General features: G+C 40.7%; 1 protein-coding gene across 1 annotated transcript in view; it reads left to right on the top strand.

Moving 5' to 3' along the window:
- The first annotated feature begins 537 nt into the window (after window positions 1-537).
- The window catches only part of Ftz-f1 (ftz transcription factor 1), a 139,165-nt gene continuing 119,737 nt past the window's right edge, over window positions 538-19,965 (top strand). The window contains exon 1 of the mRNA XM_077426452.1: window positions 538-3,088. Within this exon, the coding sequence (XP_077282578.1) occupies window positions 2,755-3,088 (334 nt within the window). The 5' untranslated portion in view covers window positions 538-2,754. The remainder of the gene's footprint in view (window positions 3,089-19,965) is intronic.

The following is a 19,965-nucleotide window of genomic DNA, read 5'->3' as shown; positions in this document are numbered from 1 at the left end:
TTTTTCACAGATAACTTTTTTGTTTAGAGTCTAAACCTAATTCTGACAACGGTATCGTATTTTTAGATGTAATCCGCTAGCCACGCCACAGTCTTTTTGTAACAATACATTGTAGAATTTTTATATAAAGCGAATGTTTTCTCAAGTTGAGGTTAAAACAAGAAGTCAGTATTACAGACGGGTATAGGATCCCCTTAAAGGGGTCTATTCTGTAAACGTTAACTTTTGCGCATATATAATACAGAAAAGCTGCGCAAAGCGCGTAACGATATCATTAATAACGTTTATGTAACACGTGCATGGAAAGTGGCCCATTGCGCACGCTACGCGTGCGTGATAGACCACTTTCCATCTACTTGCAACATAAAATAGGGTGTGCAAGCCGTGCGTAATGCACAAATAACTTAAGGCCTATCTACATAAGACGCAGAACGCGAGTCGCAAGCACACACACAGTCTACATGTCAACCTAACCTCTTTGTTAGATTGACATGTAGACTGTGCGTGTGTCTTGCGACTTGCGTTCTGCGTCTTATGTAGATAGGCCTTTACAGAATAGGCCCCTTAGGCTTAGGCCGTTTTGAAACGGGCGCGCTTTCGCGATAGACGGCGCTGGCCGTGCTGCGACCGGGGAGTGCGTTAGTCAAGTGCATTGTTCATTGAAAACGTATTACGGCCGTATTATGTCCGGCGGACCGTAGCCTTTTTCACGCGGTTTTACTCGGTGAAGTCCAGTGAAGTCGCGCGTGACGAGTTATGCAACGTGCGCCGCGTAAAGGCGGCCCGCGCCGGGCAATCGGACACCGCGGCAACTGACCTACTTAGAGCTCGGCCTATCATCGTTCATCGTCGTACTCCATACTCCGCCGACTCCGCGACGCGGCGGCTGGCGGCGGCGAATCAAGCCGCCGACACAGTATATCTGTGCCGCCAACGTGCGCGAGAGAGGAGAGGTTCGTGACGGATCCCCCGCGTGGCTCGCGCGAGCGGCCAAAAAAGCCGGCGGTGGCACCAGGCACAGGTCGTCCCCCCGCTGGTCCCGCAGCGCCAGATTCGCGGAACGACGCCGGTCGCGACGCGACTGCGGCGTAGGGTGGTAGCGGGGAAGGGGACGGGCACCTTTTGGAAATTGCGTCTTTCCACCCGCGACGGAGCTCCCGCCGATGGGGCGCAGTGCCGTAACCGGCGTGCGATGGCGCCCGGAACGAGGGTACCGGGTCTGCCCTAGCTAACCGAGGCGGCGTGTAACGGGTTCGTTCCTCGAGTCCTCTTTCTCCGCCGTTTCTCGCCCTCTTCTTGATCTCCTTTCGTTTCCGTCCTATCGCGGAAACGACGGCGCGTCGTCACGCGATTACCATTTTCCCTTTCGTTCGACCGCATATACATGCGCGACATAAGTAATAAGAGGATCGAGAGGCGATTGCGAATCGGAGCGACGCGCGCGCGCGCGGACGCTTGTTTAGCCCGGTCGAGGATCATCGCGCTCACATCTCTGACCCTCGAGTTTCGCTACAAACTTCAGACTCTTCAGAGTAATTTCTGCGTAAACTTACGGTACTGAGGTACTCGCTTTCCGCTATCACGCGAGCTGAAATTTCGAGCTTCCGAGATGTTGATTCGTGGGTCATTCCGTTTGTCACCGGAAAGAAAGAAGACAGGCAAGAAAGATCGGCGTGTCGAAAGAAAAATGCGAACGTGTGGCGGGCGACGCGGCCGCTACGGTCCTGACGGCTCTCGCGACTGTCAGCGAGCGACAGTGCGTCGGACGCTCGCTTGACTCAGGGAGTGCCCGTGCCCGATGTAAAGTGTAAGTGAAGTGTCCTACAGACCTACATTTGTCTAACGTTCCATTTTTTCACGGGCCGACGGGAACGGAAGGTTAACGAATATCGCGCGTGTTACCCGTTCGCTCCTTTCCACGGTGAAGCGTGACGTGTGCGGGTGCCTACGATGCCGCCGTCCCGTGATATACCGACGTTCGACTGACAAGACCAGACAAGACGGACGGAAGACGTCGGAAGAAAGAGACCGAGAGAGATAGATAGATAAAGCAGACGAGGACGGAGTGAGCGGCCGGAGCGAGCGAGCGAGTTAACCGTGGCGGTGGTGCAGTTTTGGTACGCTCTCGGACACGGCGCTCTGACCGGCGCGCGCGGGGCGCGTAGTCGTAAAAAGAGACGGTAGAGACAGAGAGAGAGAGAGAGAGAGAGAGAGAGAGAGAGAGAGAGAGAGAGTGAGAGAGAGTATGAGAGAGTGAGAGAGAGTATGAGAGAGTATGAGAGAGAGCGAAGGAGGGAGACAACTCGTGACGCGTGCGCGAGAGTGACGGAGAAGAGTGGCAGAAGCGTGAGAGGGAGCGAGAGGGAACGATAGAGGAGAGCGCACGATAGGGAAAGCGAGTAAACGAGACGGAGGGAGGGAGGGAAAGAAAGAGTAAGAGTGAGAGGAAGGGAGGGAAAGAGTAAGAGTGAGTGAGTGAGAGAGAGCGTGCGTGCGTGGAAATAGAGGTACGGGAACGGAGCGCGCGCTACCGCGAGACAGAATCGCGAAAGAAAGAAAAAGAGAGAAAGGAAGAGAGAGAGAGAGAGACCGAAAGAGAACACGTAAAAGAGTGTAGGTGTTCTTCCGAAGAGAAGTGCGAGCGCTCGCGGGAACAACGTGCGGGAGAGGTGGAGGGAATCCTGTCTGTCCGTTTGTCTTGCCTGTCCGTTTGTCTGTCTGTCCGTCTATCCGCCGGGACACGCGAGGCCCGGAATGGCTGCGAGGACAGGGGACGGCGGGGGTGAAACACCCGCGACGGTCCTCGACGATAATGCCGGCGGCATCGTGACGACGGCGGGCCCCCTCGCGGAATCGTCCACGTCGTCTTCGTCCTCCTCCTCCTCCGCCGCCGCCGCCACCGCCGCCGCAGCCGTGGTGCCAACGGTGATCCTGACGGAGAGTACCGCTACGAGCGCCGGTAGACTGCCCTTGACGGGATCGCAACAACAGAGCAACTTGCATCAAGTGCATCAGCAGCAGCAACAACAACAACAGTCGCGACAGAGAGTCAACCTGATCGCCGACGTAGTCGTCAATGATGTCGCAGGTAACCTCAATGACTCTCGCTCTTAGGTCTTAGAGCCTTTGTTGTCGCTAATGTACCGCTTGCCAACCCCTTCCACCCCTCCTCTTTTCTCTTTCTCTCTCCCGGCTTCGCTCTCGCGTTTTCCTTGTCGCACTCACGCTTCTCATCTCTCTTTCCACCCGGTGCTCATTCCGTTTCTCCTATCTTTTTCCCCCTTCTCCATCTGCACCTCCTCCACTTCCTCCTCTTCCTTGTGTTTTGGATCTTCTGTCGTCTGTTACATCGGGCGCGCGTGCATTGGTACCGCGAGAATTCTTGAGTCATTTCCGAATTTGCACAGAACTCTTTTCATTCTCATCGAATAAGTCACGGAGAAGCCGGACTTAGATATCTTTTCTTTCCCTTTAGAATTGAAGGTATCCAGGACAAAAAACCGGACGCTCGATAGATTAAGATTTCGATTAAAAAAGATGAAATTCGCAATTAAATGCAATTTGTTTAATGCGTTCGCCATGCACTCGCGCGCGATTTGATTCCCGCCTGAAGTGCGTCTGATCGCGATCACGTGGATCACGTTCGCGGGGAGCCGCGTAGAGACAACGGCCCCGCGTTCCTGATTTAGTGCCGACTCGCGTAGCGTTGTGTAGTGGCGCAACAGGCGTTTCGGAGCGAAGTTCCGAAGCTGAGTCGCGCGCGAAGTCTCCTCTCCATCCGTCCGTCCGTCATCGTCTCGAATTTAGAACAGACAGCCTTCAAGCAGCTTCTTTATGAATGCTGCTGGTTGCAGCACACTCCAACCCTTCGCGGGCAAAATTAGCGGTTCGTCAAAACGAGAGTCGGCCGCCTTTATTTACGTCGGCGCTGCTGCCTCGCTCCCACTCTTCCCCCCTTCCTTCCGTCTCTTTTTCTTCTTTTTCTCCTCTCGGCGTCTCAACGCCTTTTCTGTTTCTCTTTCTTCCGTCGCGACGCGAGAAATTGCGAAACGAGTTTTTCTCGAGCAATCGTGATTAACTTTTCGCAGGTAACTCTTATCTCTTTCTTCCCCTCTTTGTTTTTCTCTTTTATCTTATTACTTCTTCTTTCTGTTGTTCTCCCTTCAAGCACCGCTCCAACTTCTTTCCTCTTTTTCTACGTTTATTCGAGAGGTATTCCACGAAGCTCGTTTGTAAAAGTATCTGCACGCTTCTACCTGAATAAGACGACTCCACTAAATCATTTAAGCAAAGACAGACTGGGACAAGTGGCAAGCCAGTTCCGACTCATTCAAAATGCAGGTGCTAAACAAAGCGACAAGCGTGAGGAGAAATGGAGTCGATTATCTTTCCATAAATTATCGAAAGAATATTTCTAAAAAAATACCTGAAGTTTGATGATGTTTTTGTCGAATTCATGATAAAATTATCAATAAATTTATCAAACAATGTTTTTGTTTTAATATTTTCCCCATTTTTCCACTTGTCCCAGTTCATCCGTCCATTCATCTAATCATCTCACACCTGTGCTTCATTTCAGCGGAATCTAATTAATAAATTGCGTATTCTTAGCCTCTTACTCCGCTGTTGCTCTGTGCTTTTAAAAAGAGCTTGTTACACGTTCTAATTCGATTATGTAATGAGATCAAAATATTTTCTTCGCGTTAATCTCATTTTTGTCGCTAATACGTGTTATTTTTACCGCTTGCGATCGCGGAACGCGAGTACATTCTGTGTACAAACAGATGCATAAATGAAGAGTCCGGATCCGTGAGATAAGAGCGATATACAACATACGCCATTGTCACATAAATATCGCCGCATTTAAATGTTGAACGAAATCAACTGACTCGCGAAGACGTGCCGGATGGCAATCCGTGGTTGAATCTGCTCGCATAGAATTTGCATGCAATTTCGACATACGAATTAAAGTGGATAATTAGTGTCACGGAGACGAGTACGAGCGGCCTGTTCCACTTTTCGCGCAGTCCACTTCTTTTTTTGCGACTCTTGGCGAGCGCAAATCCTCGACTGTTTTCAAATCGCAAAAATGACTCGATTTATTAATGGTATTCGTTGTCTATGTTTATGTAATATCGATACAGCGTTAGCGTTATAAAAGAAAATAACTCGGTCTTTTAAAGTAGTTGTCTCGCGAATCGCAATAAACAAGAAAAATTTGAAAATTTAACTATACGTTAATAAATGTGATATGTACACGTTCGTACAATTTAAAAGACTGTTTCGAACGCGAGATAATCGCTATCAAAAATTGCACTTTTTTTATATGCATTGCGTAACACAAAGCATACAAAAATTCGTATCTTGAATAATTAGAACGAACAATAAGAACGTGATAAAAACGGATATATAGTAGAAAGACACTTTAGGATAATACTAGTAAAAAAGAACCCGAAATTATTGACTGTTTAGTTTAGTTTTAGAAATACAATAATAAATAGGCCTCGATTTTCACGTAAAGGAGCGATTGGAGGCGAAAAATAAAAGGATAATCTTTTGTTCTGTGTGTGAGGGACAGAATTATCCAACAGTTTTCAGCCTGTAACTGTAAATATTTTGACGTCGACTTAGAAGTATAAAATTTTAAATTGTACTGTCAGACGCAACTATCTTAATAAAGATTAAACATAAAATTCACTAATATTCACTCATTTTAAAAATATATTAACCCTTAAATGCCACACCTCTCAAGAATCTCGTAAGTTCACTGAGGGGTCTAAAAGACCCCAGCATGAAAAATGTCTCCTTACTCATTGATTTTTTTATGTTTAGTTATGACAATTTTTTTCAATGTTGTCCAAGGTTTAGAGAAGAGTATAAAATGCTAATATTGTTAAAATTTCAATTTCAACATAGTATAAAAAATTAAGTAAACTGAGTACTGCTAAGTGTACAAACGGGTAGGTCAATTACTCAACTATCATCAATGGGGGCATGAGCTCCATTTTTGGCATGAACTTTTGAAAACATTTTATTCTAAAGGGTCTGGGGTCTGCTGGACCCCACTACTGGTCATTTAAGGGTTAAATATTATATATTATACGTTTTACATGACATTTTTGTCATTTTCTTAAGCATACTTTCCTTAAGCAAAGAATAATATTGTATGTTATTTTTTTTAATATTTTGTCACTCTATTAGTAAATAATAGACAACGTTAGACATACCCAAGAATATATAGCTATTGAATTTTTGTATATAGTGATCTGGAAAACTATCTCAAAATCAATGATTAAAATGTTTTCAATTAGTACGCACGCAGTTAGCGCAAAATTTGTCGAACCGCTTTTACACACTCGTCGTAATTCATCGAGCAGATATTTCGGTACTCATGTCGCGCGCTATCATCGGTTCCGCAACACGCAACAAAAAAATTGTTAAGGCCGGATCTACAATGTATCGTAAGGTGTGTCGGATGTCGGGAGCAGTCGGAACATAATTGATGGTTCAATCCATGAGATAAATTCGTTTTCTAAAAAGAAATTATCTCATTTATTTATAACAATCGGCTGTGTTCCGACATCCGACTCTGACATACTTCTGACTTATTATAGAACTTAACGCTTAACTTTCTATTATAATGCGTCGTCGAAGTAATTTATAACCCGAGCGGTAATTGTATGTCTTTCACGTGGCTGACAATGATGTGACACCTGCTGTCTACGATCGCCGAACCATACCCGGAATTGTTGGCACGCGAGATCGCCGCGCGCTTCCGGTAAACGATGGTAAACATACGACAAACACTGAATTGCGAGGCATGCACGTGTGCTTGTATTTTGAGATAACTTCACGAAGTTTTAGTACTTATACGCCTCTATCTGCTTAATCAAAATCTCAAAATCTTAGAGTTACGACAAACTGCTGCCATTTATAGATGAAGCAAATGAAGCAAGTAAACTAATTTTTTAAAATATATTAGATAAATTAAATTCGCTACATTTTTTTCATTCATTGTAACCCAGACAATTGTCAAATTAAATCGACAACTGTTATTATAAGTGTAAATATAAGTATAGGGATGACGCGTGGCTTTGTGTGAGCGCGAATGATCAGAACTGAAGGAACTTAGGTCCAATCCCAGCCTTTATTCCACATGCAATATACGTACAGGGAAAGAATAAGCCTTTCAGACAGCGGTGTGCATGTGCTTCGGACCATGCCATAGATTAATTAATTAACTATCTGACAAAAAGATATAGAAAATGTGAAGAAGTAGAAATAATGAAAATAGATTTATTATTTTAAATGCATCGAAATGTTCATGAAACGTAGAAAATAAATCCACAAAATACACGGCATCAACCCGAAAGCGAATTCAAACATTGTTATATGAAAGTAGAAATAGAGTAAAAGAGGAGAAGAAGAAAACACAAAATAACTTTATTTTATTTTAGCATGCCAACGGTTTTAATAGTATACACATGTTCTATATTGCTAATTTTAAGATCACAAAACATTGACATTTTGCAATAGGATAACTCGGGGGAATATATGCCACACTTAAGAAAAATATGATTTTTTTTCCTATTTCTCTTTCTTTTTGAGGTATCTTTGCATACTGGTTTTTTCCTTCTTTTGTCTGTTATGTTATTTATATATAGTTTTAATGAAATATTTTGATTCTTTACTATTAAAAAGAAAGAAATATAAAAGTGTTGCAAAAGTGGCATATTACCTCCATGTGGGGGTAATATGCCACATATACAAATATGTATAGTAATTTAACTTTAGGGCATTCTTGCCTATGTAATAAATATTTTTTTACATGTTTTTAGACAAGAATGAATTTAGAATTTTAATTCTAAAAAGCACGTTGTCATACTTGTCATACTGTACTTACCCCATAAAAACTATAATACTGACAGGAAGTAAGAGTAAAACTTGAGCAAAACGTCAGATATAATATTTTTAACAATTTCACAGTATTTACAACAACGCTTCTAGCTTTGTTAAACATAACGAGTGGCATATTCCCCACACTGGCATATTCCCCCCAGTTACCCTATCTCAACCGATCAGAAGTCATTACACTATGTCGCAACTTTTATTAGGAATTCTATCAAAATCTAATAATAAACACTTCTTTATCTGCTTAATCAAAATCTTTGAAGAAAAAATATATTTTTCGAATGATAGAGAAATAATTTGTGCTACTTTTATGTACTCGTAAAAATTATCCGTGTGTTTCCACGACAACTGTTATCCTGTACTTACAATCTCACACGCTTAACGTGATTATTGTACTTCTGCTATATCCAAAATGTAACGCTAAAAATAGTCAAACTATATAATTGTTTGCTTAAAATAAAAACGGTATTATTTTACGAATATTATATTACCTGAATATGCTCTCACGATTTTCTTATCGAGCAGTCCCGATTGCACGGTGCATCCTTTTTCGGGTGGAATGAGACACAATCGACTGTCACTTGACGAACAGCACGAGTGTCGCTGTCGCGAGACGGGTATCACGATAGATAACGTAGGAAGTGACATAAAATTATCAGCAGGAAGTATCGCACGCTGGTTCGCTCCTTTGAATTTGATAATAACGCGCGTGAGATTCCGCCACAGATATTTTGGTCGTAATTTTACAATTGCCATACACTAACAACGGCTTAATTTTGATACTGTCAGTCTAATGCGAGCGTAAAACCGTCGTTATTGTTCACTGAATAAAGATTATTGTTGAGAAGATTATATGAAATCGATAATAACTAGATAGGGAACAATTCGAACTAATATAAAGATGCAAGGCGTCAATATGTAGCGATTGGTGATTATGCGTGCCGGTTTATCAGTATGGGAATTGTATATATTGGAAATTTTACCTTTCTTTATAATTGTACATAAATATATCTCATGAAGAGTGCAGAATTCGAAAATTTAAGAATAATCTATAATTTCTATTGTGGTTGATTGTATATTCTCCGAAAATACCTTTGAAAAAAAAAAAAAATGGAGAATAATCTGAATAAATAAAATTGACTAATATATGTATGTCGAATCAATTGAATAATTTATTTGTTGTTGGTTAAGCAATTTGCAGTAAACCTTTACCCATAAAAAAATTTCTAATGTTGGTAAAACAATTCAGAAAAAGACTGCATTTCGCAAAACGCATTGTGTAATATAAGCACCTATAGTTTACACAAAGTTTATTGTAGATAAATACAATAAATCAAGAATAATGTTGATAATAAAAGTTTTAGTTTTAAAGTTTTGAAAAAAAAACCGTGAAAGAGTAGAAATCGAGACAATACAAACAAATATAAATTATGGAAAAGAAATCGACATCATTTAATTCATCAAAATTATTCGGTCTATGCCAAAATTTTAGGTTTTCTTATAAATTTTTTATCACTATAAACGTTTACATCAAAATTATCGAATTCTATGTTGATTAATAATACGCACAAAACTCAAATTCTATTTGAAGGATACAGGGCAAAAACAATCAATGTCCATCCGGATTCGAGAAAAACGTAATTTTAAATTTTAAGACATCAGACATCTTAGGAATAAGCTATTGAAAAAAGTAAGTAAATATCGTAATGCATAGTGTTTAGATTGTATGTTAAACTTTGATGTGTGTGAGTCTTCCCCATAAGCACGTGGATTATATTATGATCGTTTTTCTCCTCCTGTACTCATCATCATTCATTTATTAAAGATGGGTTATGATCGTCTAGTAAATATAAAACCAGAAGTTAATTTATAAATTTTCTGATATTAAAAGTTGCCACTATTATACAAAACTATTAGTTTAGTGATCAACCATGCATTGAAAAACGCAATTTTTATTTTTAATTTTAGGTTAAATCTAAACTACAAATTAATCAGAGAATGAAAAAACTGAAACGATCGTATCGACGAATTTTATCGTTATATCAATATGTTGCGTTATTTTGGTGAAAGCGATAAAGTAAATATTTTGGTGAAAGCGATAAGGTAAATCATCAGTTTTCGGAAAATGGAACTGATTCTAGAAGTGTACGCTAATTATGACGGGTTCTCCAATAGTTCCGCTGAAAGCTTATAATTTCTTCGATGAATACAATGCCCAACGGGCGAAAGGTTTACTTTCAAATTTTTGCTCATTCAGTTTGTTCTTCGTGTATTTTGTGCATAACTGCCGCATTGTCGTATTTCGAACCAGTCGGTTTCCTTTACATTCACGAAAATCATTTCGTCGTGGGTTATATTTTGTTGTGATTGTTTACGCCTTCAGTGAAATATCGGTTGGACACGCCGGTTTAGTGTTTTTTTTTCATGTTACGAAGAAAAAAGGAAAACGAGATCCCGTCGTGCTTTCGTCATGAAACTCGGCACGTGGCACCATGAAATTCGAGAGAATTTCTGGCATTGACGGCATAAAATTATGGAGAGAGAGAGGGACGGATATACACACGCAGGTATAATATATAGTATAAATAAAAAGTGCATCAACATCTACCTGCTGTGCCAGACACACTTGTTGCGCATCTTCCTCGAGACCAGGCAAACGACACGCGTTTCGCGCGAGTATCGATAAATCGCGCGATTATGTGTGCTCGGTCAGGGGTAAAAAAACCATCCCTAGTCGGGGGCACGATGGGAAGCACGAGAAGTAGTGGGAAAGGGAGAGAAGTGAGTCCCGCTCGTGGAAGAAAACTTCACGTCCCCGATAAGGGTTAATTGAATAACAGCTGTGGAAATCGGATGTTGTGCACACGCAAAGTAACGACGGTCGCGCTTTCACTTTATTATTGCGTAACAGCGGGGATGAAAGATTTGGTTACGGTCGTGTAACGACCGTATGAGATTGCTCAATTGTCTCTCAAACATTTTACATCGCTGAAATGTCTGTTACGATAACGATCGCGCTGTGTTTCGTCGTACACTGAATCATTGGACAAACGTAATTTTATCACTTTCGAGTTATAGAACTGAGAAGAGCTAGGGTGTCACTTTTTATATTGCGTATTTCCATCGCAATTCCGCGCTCAGCTGTCTAGCTGCACTTTTGCCAGATTTTGTATATCTGATTTCGAATCTGCTTTTAATACGAAGTTTCAAAGAAAACATGACAAAAATTGAGAAGTTACATGTATAACTCGTTGACGTGAAAGTACTGCCGTGACTAATGCAAAATTTCGTTTAAACATTTGCACACGAGAAAATACTTTGTTTTGTCTTTGGCATTTTGTGGTGGCATGTCGAAATAAGGGTCACACGTGTCTGACACGTGCTGGTTTTTGAACGTTGAATGTATAAGGATATAGTTACGCACTTTTCGAGCTTTGTAGAAATCCATATTCAGAATTTTCGTGGCGCGTGTTAATATGGAAAGAAACGCGCGTTTACACACACACACACACACACACACACACACACACACACACACACACACACACACACACACACACACACACACACACACACACACACACACACACACACACAACAGTACGACGGTGATGGAAGGTGTCTTCGACAAGCGTTTCGATAAGGCAACATTCATAACTCACGAATAGCATGATAACTCACGAAACATAGGTAAAACACTTTCTCTTTTCTGTTGCCTTCGCTCTGTGACTCCGGAAGTACTTTAGTATAACAATAGGCACGCGACCCTTCCGTTTTTCACCCTTCCGTTCTTCTCTGGTCAATCCTTTCCCATTTTAGTTTCTTCATCATTTATTTCGTTCTTTACTTTCGGTTAATTTTTCATCGATGACTTGACTGTTCACCTTTAATGTAACGCCATTGTTGAATGCTACAGGTAGGTTGTTTTACCGTTCCGTTTCGTCAAGGGTATTACACAGAAAAAATACCTGTACAACGGAATTTCGTTTCGCCTTCGTTATTGTTATCGCGTTTGCAATTGAAATTATTGTTCCAATTCTCACTATATAGGGGATACCAAAAACGAATTTGACCGGACATTTCAGATGAATTCTATTGCAGTGTCTATATATGCAGAGACTAATTATCAGAATATCTATTTCAGTCAGTAAAAGCTTCAGGTTGGTTCTCAAGCATTATGATTTCAACCGACATGAGGTTGTTTAAAAGCAAAATTGCTGACCAAATATATTGTTTATTTCCTACTGAGATTTGTAAATGGCAGTTTTAAAAATAGATTTATGGAATAAGCTATAAAGTAACAGAGCGTGTTATAAGAGAAACAAAGCTTACAAAATGGAAAAGAGAGGGAAAATGTTATAGAAGTGAATTTAGAAAGGGAAAAAATATGAAACAAAAATTTCAAAAATATATCGGATATTTACGCATATCTTACCAAATTTTTCAACTTTGCAATTTATTTTTAAAACTATTTCTATATAAGGAAAGAACGGTTTTGCTGAAAATTATAAAAATAATAATTATGTCAGATACATATTTAAAAATAATAATTACATTAAACCATTAAATAATTATGTAGAACGCTCAAGTATGATAATAATGTTGCAAAAAGATATTCTAGCATCCAACTCGAGTGTCCAATATAATGATTTAAATGGTCCAACATAATTGTTTTCAGATATATAGGTATCATAGCTAAATTTTTAAATACTTTAGCAGAACCATTTTCTCCGTGTAAGACAGCTTTGTATACTTCAAGTCGATATCCGCGACGTTAAAACATTACTGGAAGACGTTTTATGGTCAATCAAATCGCAGGAAAAAAGAACGAAAAGAACATTAAGGCCCCCGCACAGTCAAAAATATAAGGAACAAGGAACAGATATTAGCGATTAGGAATAAGAAATCATGCAGGAATAAAGCTGGATGCACAATGAAAAACACAGGCACTAGAAACAGGGAATAATACAGGCAATAAATTTTTAACCTATTGGAAGCCGTGTTTAGGTCGGCTATATTTTGCCTTTTTTCCGCCGTTTGGCGTAGGTGTAATTAGGAAGGTAAAACAATCATCTCTTAATCCGCTTCCTTGCGTGATTAAAAGAAATGAGCTAACGTGCGTCCCTCGCGTCATTGCGGTGAGACGTTTCCGCCGATTTTGATGCGCGAAAGGGGATTGATTCTTCTTTTTCTTTTCTTCTCTCTTCCCCGTTCTCTTTCGTCGTAAGCGCAGATATCCCCGGCGATTGGTGTACAATCGGCGCGTAAACGACTCTCCTACATGCGCGGTTTTTATGGGCATCGCGCACACATGTCCACCACCCACACCGTTAAAGACGATGAGGCCGTTTCTCCTTCATCGCGGCCGCTATTGAATCGCTTGACCCACTTTGATAAACTCGCGTCGGAATAACTCAATATAGTACCGTGTCGCGAGCCGACAACAGTAATTATTATTGTGAACGTCCCCCGGGCCGCGGCGTTCCGGCTGCTCGTGGGAGCGCGCGCGGTACACGTTATCGGTACGTGCATCAATTTATCTAGATAAACGCCCGCGTGCCCAGGGTGCACTAGACGTGGTTCTCACTGGAGCTTCGCGAAATTAAATGCGACACCGCCGTCGCAATTATTTTTCGTAGCGATAGGAAGCACGCCATGATACACGAACCACGCCGCGCAAGAATCTTGGCACAGGGCAGAATCTTGGGACGGGAAAGAAGATTCTACACGGGATTTATATCCCGGAAAACGTATTTTAACCGTTTTAAATTGACTTTTTTTCTTGATTTATCGATATTTTCCATCGCGAATCTTTTAAGGATGACGTATTCCGCCGATTCGCGTTGCCCTAACACGATATCTTTCTTAATTGACGGCATCAGGTATGGCGACAGGTATGTCGTATAAACTGCAAGAGAACTGCGTTTTAATATTATACAAATGTACAGTCGTCACCAGATAATTGCATATCTTTCGAGGAAACGCATATAGTTGAAAAAGTTGATAGTTTAAGGAGGTTCGATGGCTACAACAAAATGCAGAGAGTTTCATGAAATTTTAATATGCTGTTCTGGAATGCAAAATAGAATTATGTGAATTTTTTAGGAATTTTTCACCGTCCCGTTTTGAAAAAAATCTACTCCAAAAACTTAAAAAGTACAATTTTTGGATTAGATTTTTTTCAAAACGGGACGGTAAAAAATTCCCAAAAAATTCACATAATTCTATTTTGCATTCCAAAACAACATATTAAAATTTCATGAATTGGCTGCATTTTTAACATAGGTTTTTATGGGAAATGATATATTGCATATACCTTAAGAATGAAATAAGTGCAAGAAAAAATTCAAATGATAAGGAAAAAAAATATGCACATGTAACTTAATAATTTACAAATAAATGAGCGAAAGAAAGGGGAAGGTTATCGCACATTTCGTAGAAAATTTAATTATTAAAGCATAAATTGCTTGATTTTTCGTCTGCTAGACTGCCACGATCGTGAACGACGTGAACAGCAGCACGCATTATACGCACGCGGCGACCAATCAGAGCAATCCTCTTCTCTCCCACTATTTCAAACGCTAGTGCGCTGTTTCCAGAACCCCCGCGTCCCACTACTCCCTCCGATGAAGCCATCGAACCTCCTTAAAGTGCTTTATTGGACGATTGCGATGTGATTACCGAGTATAACGAAATAACTGCAAAACATTTTTTCTTAAAAAACGTGTTTAAATACACTCAAAGTTAATTTAGCGTATTATACTTTTCTGGCTGCTTATTATTTAGTAATCTGCAAGATTTTTAATTACATTCCCCACTCCCTATTTTTTCGTGGCAAAATTTGATGCCGTCGGTTATGCTGACAAAATTCCATCTGCCGTCGCGTGGCGCCCTCGCGTTGTTATCAATAACTAACATCTCGCTGATATATGTCTGATACATCTGATATGAGAAAAATTATATTTATGCAAGTGTATATGTACGTATTGCGATAGACTTAGGCGCGGGTCACGCACACAGCCATCCAAGATTCTCTTTATTTTTAAAGGTCTATCGACTCTCAATAATCGTGCGTACTCCTGATACTGACGCATTTTAGAGCACGCGTAACGCCCGCGCACCTAACAAACGAAAAGAGACGACTAAGAAAGGGAAGAGAGTGTGTTAAAAGGTTTAGCACGGCGGAAACGTTCGATTTGCTCAGCCATGCGTATTTAGAATGTGGAGCGATCTGCGGTAGAACGGAACGCAAGTGAGAAATGCAGTGATTGATTGCAATACAATAGTCCGATTTCCATATAGGTAGCTATTTTAATTTTTGTTTCTCGTTTGTATATGTATACTTCATTTGTGTAGACTTCTACTGTCTATATGTAGACAAAGAATATAATAATAATTCACACTTTGTACTTATTTATTACACAAACAAATCTTTAATGAACTTTACGAATCGCGAAACTTCGAGAGCGCATTTTTTCGCACAACAAGGTAGGTAACTAGTAATTCTATAAAAGGCATAAGCATGAATTTAAGGAATCTTATTTGCAAAAGTAAGTAGCGGAGATACATTAAAGAAGTTTGTTACAGTTTTGTTTTTTCTGCATTTTCTGGATCGTAAAAAGATACAGATATGTTGGAACGTTATTTTTCTTAGAGGCTTCAAAGTGTTGTTAAGGTACGTAGAAATTACAAATGTTTTATAAACTTAAATTAAGTCTCTTTGCCGCTATTGAACGCGTTCTCTCTAAAACTCCAAATGCTACGCAAAATTGTAATTCATAGCTAGAATTTACAATATTTTATGAGGGTTTTGAGACTCACTTTTTTGTCAGTCAATTATGCTAATAGTCATAGAATATATCAAAGAATTATGTTGCAAAATGACTGACATACCGAAATGACTTTTTCGGGCGGCCCTACACCCACAAGCGACTCACTTTTTTGTCAGTCAATTTGCAAATAGTTATAGAATATATCAAAGAATTATGGTGCAAAATGACTGACATACCGAAATAACTTGAAAAAAAAAATTTTTTTGCACAATGCGTGGCTATACCACCCAAAGCGCCCCACTTTTTTGTCAGTCCCCGGAGCTTTGATTATTAAATAACATTCTGAATCACCACAAAAAGTTTCATAAGTACCGAAATAATCACGAAAAAATGGAGCTAGCTCCCCTACTATCCTGTCGGTGCCGATGCCGCGGAGATTTTGAAAAACAAGCGAGCGCGCGATTGATTCACGAGCGTGCGCAGCTCCTGACGCTTCCCTTCGATCACCATCCGACAGTGCTGCTCGCCTTTGCGTCATCAGGATCAAAATTATATAGAATACTCGGTAATAAGGTCAGTCGTTACAAAGCGAAGCGATATGCTCCATCGAGAAATGAAGAGATTTATTAACGAAATCTTAACGAACTTTTAATCAGATCTCATGTTTCTTTGTAAATTTCTCAACAATAATCTAAATAATTAAATTGATATTTAATTTAATACTTGACGTTTGATATCTTGGTAACTACCCGTTTAAAATAACAGAGAAATCTACATAAGACGTCTAGATAACGTTTAACGAAATGTCTGAGAAATGGAACGTTTATGAAAGAGCGAAGGATAAAGTTGCTGAGACATAACTTAATCAACCATATATCTGAATTATTTATATAAGAATTAATTTTCATTACTTTTATAATATCGTGCATCTTTCGTCAGTGGCGCACATATCTCTACGACTGGATTCGGGGAGCGTGCTATTAGTGCTATTTGCTTATTATAGAATAATGCAATAGCGCTAATAGCGCGCTCCCCGAACGCAGCCTTATTACTTCCATATAGCGCGTTAAATTTTGAAGTCATTCCGCTGAATTTCGCGCTGATCGCGTCTCGTCTCGTCACACCGCGTGGAAACGATCCATCTCGTTCCGACCCGCGCTGAGTCCCGCCACCCCATCCGTTTAATCCGCGTCGATCCGCGCTCATACGTACGTTTCTCGTGCCAGTTATGATGAATTCGATTGGGTAATACCGGCGCGGTGCGGCGCACCGCGCCGAGGCATAAGAAATGACGCCATGGGACACGGTCTGTGGTTTTTAATACGCGTCCTACTTTTCGCTATCTCCTCACGGGCATGGTGCGGCGCGGGCGGGGCGGGGCAGGGCAGGGCGAGACGGACGGTCGGCCGGCCGGCCGAGCGCGTGAGCGAGCGAGCGAGCGAGCGAAGTATCTCGCCTTCTCTCTGCATCTCCTCCTCTCTTGCGTCGCGACACGTCGCGCTTCTCTAGTTACGCTCGCACGTGAAAAAAGCGTGGCGCGATTGGCGCGTGTCGGTAGCTCAGCCTCTATCCCTCTACCATTCCGGTATGACTTTGCGTTACTATCTCTTTTCCTTTCACCGTTGCTATTTCCCTCTCTTTGTTGTACGCGTATCACCATACCTTCGCCAGTAGCGGTCGAGATAGACCGACGAAGAAGGAGAGATTCGCCAGGTAGACGGCGAGAAGAAGAGAGCCCGTGAGTTGCAGAGAGGGAACGGACGAAGAGACGACGGGATAGAGAGAAAAGAGGCAAGGAGGGCGAGAATGCGAGATAACGACGCGCGCGCGGCGCGTGTTATATATGGCTAGAAGGACTGAAATTGAAAGTGGTCGTCCCACTCTTTGGCCTACTGACCTGATTACCCACTGACAATGACACGAATCCTTGCCTCCCACTCCAAATCCTTGTACTCTCCTGCGCCTCTTCTCCCGCCATCGTACCGACCTCTCCTCTCTCCCTCCGTCCTTTCTCAGCCGCGTACGTGGACGCGCGGGCGCCTTCTCGTATCTATCGCTCGCCCCGACGACGACGGTGGCGGTGGCGGCGGCGGTGGCGCAGGCGTCGTCCACATCTACCACGAGGACGCGCAGGTAATGCTTTTTTATCTCGGTATCTATAAATCGTCGCGCTGCGGCCGCAGCCGCGCAAATGGAGGTCGCGATGCGCGAAGGCCATGACGAGGGACGCAACAAGTGCATTTCCGAAATGACGCGGGTCGCTTAAAAAGGGAGCAACCCTGGTTTGATTCCCGGGAACGAGGCCGAACGCGATCGAGCCTTGCGATCGAAACACGAAAGAATTCGGGGTCGCGAGATGATGCATCGGCCCTCGCTCTGGCAAGGGGTAAAATTGATTTTTTTTCATCGAATTTATGAATTCACGAATTCACAAGACTTGGAATATTAATAATCGGGGTGGCTAACGTGTCCCAGTTTCGCTAGGACGCTGGTTCCACAATCGCATGTATCCGAGCTGTATTTATATTTAAATGACCCACTTTGGGAATATGGGAATTAGAGATCCAGTTATGCATTGTTAAAACGCGCAAGATGCAAGTTTTTAGAGAAATGGGGCGAAACTTTGAGAAATAAAACTTTACTCTGGCATTGTACCAAAAGAGTAAGCGATAAATCGCAATCCAGCCTAAAACGCTCCGCGTACGCTTATTTTCAAGCTCAGTATGCAGCCAAAATCACCAAAGTCGAGCGTTGCGAAGAAACGTCCAGCTATTAACAGCGTGATCGCAGTGATCGATGAGAGATCAATTTGACGATCATTCTCTTTAATGTTAACGATCCAACACATTAACTCGAGAATAGTCATCTGGAAAGATTTTTATACCCCAGCGTTGAAAAATGAAGCTTATATCACAAAATCTACATTTATATATATATATATATATATATATATATAAAAGTAACAAAATTATTGAAGTAGATCAGGGTGAAAATGTGAAAATTTCACCCTGATCTACTTCAATAATTTTGTCACTTTTTTCCGAGAAGTATTCTGAAAAAGAGAAGATACGTATTTTTTGGTTTGGGTATACGATCAATATTTCCGACGGTGTAATTTTTGTAAAAATTGAATTTTTCGGTAACTCTATTTTTTAAAACGTTAATATCTTCAAAATGTTCAATCCTATCGAAAAACGGTTCTGATAAAATTTGTTCAGTTTAAAATGATTACATGATGTATATTCTTTTTAATTTTTGAACAGTCTAAAGTTGTGTTATACGATGTTAAAGAGGAAAAAATCGTTTTTTGTGAAGTTCGCCATTTTTTTAAATTAAAAACCAAATTTGTAAAAATTCTATATTAAAAATTACTTCTTGGTAGAGTAGACATGGTAAGATTTTTTTTCGAAAAGTTCTACCTAATTGAAGTTTTTTTAATAACCTGAATTTAACATTACTCGGACTAAAATAGTCAAAACGCATCCGTTATAGTAGCAGATTAATATTATATATCTTGATATTGTGTTGTTACGAAATAAGAAAACATTTTTCGGTGTCATATTTTATTGGCCATAACGAATTTTCTGTACAAACCCTGTGTTACGTTTTCTAACTAATTCTATTTAATTAAACTATAGTACTCGATATTTTCAGTGCATTATCCGAATTGGCAACGGGAAAGTTATCGCTAAAAGATATTTCCTATCGAAAGATATAGCTTGACTTGTCACCGCGCGCGTGAGACCTGTGTGAGTATGTAATTTGCTATCTACAATGCTGATAGAAGCTAGATATATATTTATATTAATATTTTTATGTTGAAGAAAGCTACATCTAAAATAGTTCACAATTGTTTTTCTGCAACAGAATTTTGCTATTCAAATCATTACAAAATAACTTTAAAAGATACAATCTTTATCAAGGAGTACATTACCCGTTTTATGTTTCTATTACGTTTTCATTAATTTAACATCGACTTTTGTCGCATAGCCAACTTACTCTACTATATCAGGGCAAGTTGGCTACAATGCAGCATGTTCGTATTTCACTTATTACAAAGAAATTATAGTATACAGGAGCGTTCTTGGCATGAAAATGTATAGAGTAAGGTTCTCTCTATCATTAGTACTATTTAAGGCTCCTGGGCTTTTTCCCGACATCTCATGAGATGTGATGTCAAAAGCGAGAAATGTTGAGAATTGACACGTTGAGAATTCTTGCGTAGTATTTCCAAATAAAAAGATATTTGCTTAAAATAACACTACAGATTACTTTAGCACAC

This window comes from Temnothorax americanus, unplaced genomic scaffold (assembly GCF_048541705.1).
Source record: "Temnothorax americanus isolate GAGA-0224 unplaced genomic scaffold, ASM4854170v1 Scaffold111, whole genome shotgun sequence".
Classification (NCBI taxonomy): Eukaryota; Metazoa; Arthropoda; class Insecta; order Hymenoptera; family Formicidae; genus Temnothorax; species Temnothorax americanus.
This window is presented reverse-complemented; position numbering and strand designations above follow the sequence as displayed.